Raw genomic sequence first — 7,018 nt, 5'->3', positions numbered from 1 at the left:
CTGGCTCTCAATCCCGCTTCACCTGGGGCTGCACTGCTTTCACCTTTTGCTGTTTATTAAAAACACTAAATCAGGAGTATTTCTGTTTGTTTTTAAAAGCCAAACGCCCCTCGCAGCCCAGCTGCAGGTGAAGAGCTAGTGAAAGCAGCAGCCGTGCTGACAGTTTTAGGTGGGCTTGAAGTTTTTGCTTGTTCATCACCATTCTTTGAGAAAAAGAGAGGGAAGCAAGAAAGCCTTAGAATGTAAAGAAAGGAGAAAAAAAAAAAAAAAACAAGAAAGAAGCAGGAGCACAAAAAAAAGCTGAGGGGTTGGAAAGGAAAAGGAAGGTGCAAGAATAAGTGGAGGAGAAAAAGGCCAGGGCAGGGGAGAGAGAAGAAGTGGTACAGCTAGACAAAAGAGCACATTATTTGGGCTTGATTTTGTCCTGATAGCCACATCCTATATAACTGCTTTGAAAGAGGCTCTGCATGCAAGATGGAGTCTGCTGATAGCACAATGCTAACTCATTTTTTATTATGCTGTCAGCAGATGCCCTCTCTCTATATTTATAGCCTAATTACTCCTAGTTACCTATGTATTACTCTGTTTAATATTTTTCATGCCTCACATTGGTTAACAAGCTGCAGTTTAACACAACTCCTTATTTCTGAGGCTTCAGGCTAGATTGGTGGGAAGGAAACATGACTATGTACAGAAATAGTTAGGTTTATAAACAAGTAACTGGTACCAAAAAAACTGGAGAAAGCACCAAAGCATTTCTCAAGCTGATAGCATATTAATTGCATAACTCCCTTTATGTAACTAAGTATAAAAGACATTTTAATAACTATAAAAATGAAAGCCAGAGTCTTTCAAGAACTGAGGAATCTTCCAGGCTTGAGTTAGGGTTGCAAAAGTCCTTAGCACAGAGGATGCTTTGATATGCTACCACACTCCCCTAGCAGTTTCTGATCAACCACTTTTAAAGGATGGGGTTGATGTCTGTTCTGTGGCTGGCGAGCTGGGTGAGAGTGGAGCTTCCCACGACGTCGCTGACGGAGGAGGAGGTTGTGATGGTGTTGTGCTGGATGACTTGCTGCTGGGAGCAAGCTGGGACCGGGCTTGCAGGAGGACTGCTCTCAGGACCTGGGAAGGAAGTGAGGGCACAGAGACAACACATTCATTTTTCCATCAGAGTAACGAGCCCAGGCTGAGTGACACTCCTGGCAAAGGGATGTACTACTACAGCAGCAACGTTAACAACCTGAGGCCTGCACAAGTCCCAGGATTTCAAAATACACAGCTATCCAGTGCTCTCTGTCTTCTGTCCTTTTCCTGGGTTTGGTTTTGTTTTGTTTTGTTTTGTTTTTCAAGCCAGCTTCTCAGGTATCAACCTGACTTCAGGAGGTGGGACCTTGAAAAAAAGTCCAAGACCTTAATGATTATAAAAACAACGTCCGACATCTTAAGGTCTGTAAAACCAGTTGGGATGCTTAAAATGCTTTATTTGCTCCAGCATGAATCAAAAATAGAGTGCAGTGCACTGCAGCACAGAAAATCTAATTCAAGCAACAGTTGATAGGCATGTAATGCAATTATGTAGGTTTTTTTTTTTCATTGAGTGCTGCTAAAGAGCCAGATGCATAGTGATGCAGAGGAGACAGGAATGGGCTCTATTTTAAGAGAATGCCGCAATCTAGCAAATATTAACCCCCCGAGGCTCTTCTGAGCTGTTCTACAGCTAGTTTGACCCTAAATTAACCACATTCGTCAAATGCACCACCAAGGTGGAATCCATGCAGCGTCTCCACGTGATGAGAATTCAAAAAACAAAAAGGAAAAAGAGCAATAAGAGTTAAGAAAGGGTTAACAAACCTTGGAAACCTGTGCCACGCCTGGTCTGTGCCACTCTCAGAGCACAGGACCATTTTCGCTGGAGGGGACTGCAATGTTTTCCTTTTTAACTTCCCTTTCAAGAGTTATTTTAAGGTGCTGGCAGCGCTGTGCCCAGGAGGAGGACTCTTGCAGGTTTGGAGCTGTGAGTTCAAGCGGGATCCTCCACAGGGGAGCGAGTGTCCATCCGTGTGCATCTCCTTGCAGAAGGGAGGGGTGGGGAAGTCTAGCTCTGCTGGCTGGGAGGCAAACCAGGGCTTTTTGGTTTGGTTTGGTTTCTGGTTTTGAGCAGGGCTTAGAAAATAAGGGCAGGAGACCGGATGGCTCAGATGATGTTTGAGAAGAGAGGTTCAAGTGATAATATGACCGACAAGGGGTTCTGGAGGGAGGAATTGGAAACTTTGCTTTCCTGTGAGGAGTGTGGAGACACTGCAAACATACCAGCTACTTACTTAGATATCCTTGCGATTCTTTCTGCATAGCTGTTATCGGACAGTCTTTATGTGTTAACAATAACTGTTTCAGCTGTGCTACCTCATTTTTCAGCATGGAAACTTCATTCTGGAAAAGAAAGAGAGGGTTTGGTTTGCTCATAAAGCTCAAACCAGGTTCTTCTACAAAATCTAAACCCAGGAACACAGAAACTGCTCCGCAGCTTTGGAAGAACTTAGCAAAAATGGCACTCAGTGCTCGCTTGCTGGGTTTATGGTAGTATTTTTCCATGAGAGTATCTTATAACTTCTTCTGAAGACAGTTTGGCTTCCAGGTTTGGTGACATAAACTGACAAAAGAACCAACTTCACAGCACCAGAGATATTCGAGGCAATACTTTAATCCGCTCAGGAAATACTCTGGCTCTCTGCATCAGGACGGGGCGGGCCGGACCCATGGGGACAAACGGCAGCTTGCTGTGCTCTGGGGCACGGTGGCAGGGCTGCAGTCACCTACACCATGCCACTTACAGTTCTGCTACATCCAGTGCCTGGGTTCTGCTCTTACCTCTGTGTTTTGGGGGCATGTGTTTTGGGGCAGTGTCGTTACGCACATGGTCTTTCTGCTCATGGCAGCACACAGGCACACCTCTGTATGGGGCAGAAGTAGAGTGCCCACCATAAGGAGGGCAGCACGGTAAGAAAAGCTTTTATTATATTATTTGGGGTATTTTCATCCATCTGCTCCATTTTCCCTACTGGTAGATCGATCTATTTATGCTCCTATCTCGCTGGCTTTGAGTAAGGGTTCAGTTACATGCCCTGCTCTGAAGCAGTCAGTCTTTTACAGCCAACTTAATGGCACTTCCAAAAATAATCCCCACAAAAAGCAGTGACAAGGAAAGAAAAAATAAATACACCTCCATCTAGCGAAGGTTTCTAAATCCCAAGACAGCTTTTTCCTGGCTTCTCCCACTAAAATGTAATTATTTCTTTAATTGAAGCGCAGACATCTTGATTAATCAACTTTGATGGTGCCCGTGCTCCTGCTAGGAGCCAGCTGTGCGGGGGCAGCCCCAAAGGTGGCAAAGGCCTGCAGGCACCGCCAGCCCCTCCGAGCACAAAGAGCCTCTCTGTGTCCTCGGGGGCGCAGACAGTGGCTCGCACCTGAAGTTGCATGTTTGTCTGGGTGAGCTCTTCTGCTTTCTTTTCCAGTGACATCACCCAGACCTTCCTCTTCTGTCTGCAGCGCGTGGCAGCAGCTCGGTTCCTTTCCAGAAATTTCCGCCTCCTCTCATCCGGGTCCTCATCCACCACTCTCCTGCGGCGACCTCCGGTGGGCTGTGGCGGCTGTATCGTCTGCGTGGGCTGCATCTGCTGCGCCGCCGCCGGTGAAACCTGCTGGGGATGGAGAGGTTTGGCAGGGGTGGTGAGGGGGGGACCTTGCAGAGGGAGGATGCTGAAATGGGAAGGGAAATCTCACACCCTCGTCCTGCCCCTGGCGAGGTCTGCAACAGGCACATGTTGGAAGGCCGCGCCGGCTGCCACTGGAATTAGCTGCTGGCGATTCCTTACTGTGGTCAAAGGGGGAGATCATTGTGAAACAATCCTCTGAATATTAGTAGGGAAAATATTTTTCCCCTTACAGTTGGCTGTTAAAACGGGTGCTTTCTCTGCCACCATCTATTTCAAACCTTAAACGTCAAGTTTCTCTCAGCATCTGTTTTACTCAAAGCAGAGGACCGGAGTGGCCTTATTTCTCTCTCTGACTCTTTCTCTTTTTCCCTTTTCTTTTTTTTGGCAAATTGCCTCCAAAATTTGAGGACATTCCTATTTCACAGGCTCCTCCGTCTCCATCTCAGGCTTTACCACCTCTGGAGACATGAACTGCAGTGCTCTTTACACCTGAGACCTGAGTGGAGCTGGGAAGGCCTTGATGTCCCTCATTCTAGGGGCAGAATGATTTAGGTACCTGAACTCAAAGTTGCATTTTGGTATCCCTGCAATACATGGAGAAGGGATATTCCTCTTACCAGGTGTTTTCATTTGACCCTTGTGGATGCTGCAGTCTTTTCTGTTTAGCAGTCTGGCTTTGACATTACAGGCACAAAACATCCAGCCCTGATGCAATGAAAACTACAGAAAAATAGGTATTTCTGCATTTTCAAGTGCAAGAGAGTAATGATCCTGCTTCTAACAGTCACTGTCCCATGCTATTACAGGAAAGGAACATGGTGGGGGGAGCCTCACATAGTCTGTGCTCCATCTCCAGGGCAGATGAAATACATAACTCTGTCAGGAACCAGCGTGGGAATAACCAGCTTCCTGGGAATACCCAACTTTTGCTCTCCTACTGTGGCACCCAGGCCACAGTGCTCTGGACTGTGCTGGGGTCTTAGGATCCTAACCCATGGGTCCTTTGCCCAGCTGGAGCTGCCGCCGCCGCTGCTGCTCACATTGCTGCTGCTGCTCACATTGCTGCTGCAGCTGTGGCACAGTCTGGAACAGTCTGGAAACCTGAATTGTTGACTCATAATTAACCCTCTTGTTCTGGCAAAGACCCAAACCTCCAAGGTGCTTCCTTTTGACTCGAGGGAGTGGACGTACTCAGCGCTTTGTCAGACTGAGGCCTGAATTTCAATTGCGGCAATTAACATGTGTTTGCCTAACACCTCTGTCTGTCTCAATTAAAATGATACTATCGTCTTGCAAGGTCGCTTTTCTGTCTAGAATCTCACCACAAACTGTGAAGAAGAGTTTGTTCCCTCCCCCAGCTGACTTGTGTCAATTAAAGTGGCAATTTTCTGCGCAATTTTTCTGTGCATCTGATAACAATTTGGCATAAAGGTGAATTTACTCCCAGCTTGAGGGTGCGCAGTCAGGGAAGGTCTCTCACAGGAGCAGAGAAATGCTTAAAAACAACCCTTGTGAAAATAAGCCACCCTGCACTTTATGAATGATTTTCATCATTTCAGTTGGGATTATCTCTGTACATTTGCTGGTAAAATCTCCAACCCTCTGTCCATTCCAGGGGTTGGAGTCCCAGGGCTGTCGTAGCAGCAGCTGCCAGCACTACACAGGACCGCCAGCCAGCACCACATAGCACCACTGGGCAGCAACACAGAGCACCACTGGCCAGAACCATACAGCACCACTGGCCAGCAACACACAGAACCACTGGCCAGAACCATACAGCACCACTGGGCAGCACCACACAGCACCACTGGCCAGCACCACACAGGACCAGCAGCTGTGGTCCTTGTCCCTGCCAGCATCCTCCTGCTGCTGCCAGGAGATCAGTGCTGAGGAATGCCATCTGCTCCCTGCCCACTGAGGCCAGGCACGCTACCTCTTTAGCAATATGTTTGAGTGCAGAGGCCTTTTAATGTCATTGAATGCCTTCCATTTTCTCACACATAACACCTTTCCAGACCAGAGATCTGTTATTTATGTTTCTGGACACCAAAAGCTTTCCTTATCCCATTTCTCTCCCTTTTCATTCATGTGTAAAATGTCTTGTTTCTTAACTTTCTCAGTGGGAGCTGCTACACAGGTGGAAAAAGAGAACAAGAGAGACAATTCTTTTTTCTTCCCTCTCATATGGTCATTTTCTCCTGAATAATTGGTGATTGGTTTTATTTTCAGAATGTACCAGTCAGTCTTTGGGCAGGCAGAGCCCATTTTTGGAAGAACAGAATCTTCTCTCCATCTCTGGCAGATATTAATTATAAAGGTTGCCATTACATCACTAATAATGTCACATGGGGAATTAACTGAGGCTTACTAGATAGCTCTGAGCCCTGAAACCTGTTAGGCTAAGATACATATATAGATCTTAGTAACTGTTCAGGTGACATTCTCTAGCAGCATTTAGTTGCCCTGCTAGGGACATAAGAAGGAAAATAAACATGTATTAAAATTAAGGTTAATATTTTCTTAGAAGATGCTAATCATGCATCCATAATGAAGACAAACATAGGACACTAAGAGAATTAAACAACATTCAAACATCTACTCTGCCTAAAATACCACTTTGGCAAGTTTGAAATGAAGAAGCACAGGCTCACAGGATGTTAGGGACTTATGAAGATCATTGAGTCCAACCCCTCTGCCAGAGCAGGACCATAGGATCTAGCACAGGTTGCACAGGAATGCATCCAGATGGTCTTGAAAGTCTCCAGAGAAGGAGGCTCCACAAACTCTCTGGGGAGCCTCTTCCAGTGCTCTGTGACCCTCACAGTGAAGAAGTTCCTCCTCATGTTGAGGTGGAACCTCCTGTGCTGTAGTTTCTATCCCTTGCCCCTTGTCCTATCCCAGGGTACAAGTGAGCAGAGCCTGTCCCCTCCCTCTTGACACCCAGCCCTCAGAGATTTGGAAACATTTATTAAATCCCCTCTCAGTGTTCTCCTGACTAAACAGCCCCAGGGTTCTCAGCCTCTCCTCATAGAGCAGTGCTCCAGTCCCTCCATCATCCTGGTGGCTCTTAGTTGGACTCTCTTGAGTAGATCCCTGCCCCTCCTGAACTGGGGAGCCCCAAACTGGATGCAATATTCCAGGTGAGGTCTCACCAGGGCAGAGTAGAGGGGGAGGAGAACCTCCCTCAATCTGCTGGACACACTCCTCTTAATGCACCCCAGGATCCCATTGGCCCTCTTGGCCACAAGGGCACATTGCTGTCCCATGCAGAGCTTGTTATCCACCAGGACTCCCAGGTC

At 47.0% G+C, this 7,018-nt stretch overlaps 1 protein-coding gene across 2 annotated transcripts in view; it reads right to left on the bottom strand.

The window, feature by feature from the left end:
• Positions 1 to 331: 331 nt before the first annotated feature.
• Positions 332 to 7,018, bottom strand: part of CREB5 (cAMP responsive element binding protein 5) — a 280,457-nt gene continuing 273,770 nt past the window's right edge. For both annotated transcript variants that reach the window (XM_009908587.2, XM_054161205.1), the window contains 3 exons: positions 3,471 to 3,701; positions 2,325 to 2,433; positions 332 to 1,125 (listed from right to left, as the gene is read on the bottom strand). In XM_009908587.2, coding sequence (XP_009906889.2) covers positions 962 to 1,125; positions 2,325 to 2,433; positions 3,471 to 3,701 — 504 coding nt within the window. In that variant the 3' untranslated portion in view covers positions 332 to 961. The remainder of the gene's footprint in view (positions 1,126 to 2,324; positions 2,434 to 3,470; positions 3,702 to 7,018) is intronic.

The sequence above is a fragment of the Dryobates pubescens genome, chromosome 4, assembly GCF_014839835.1.
Source record: "Dryobates pubescens isolate bDryPub1 chromosome 4, bDryPub1.pri, whole genome shotgun sequence".
Taxonomy (NCBI): Eukaryota; Metazoa; Chordata; class Aves; order Piciformes; family Picidae; genus Dryobates; species Dryobates pubescens.
This window is presented reverse-complemented; position numbering and strand designations above follow the sequence as displayed.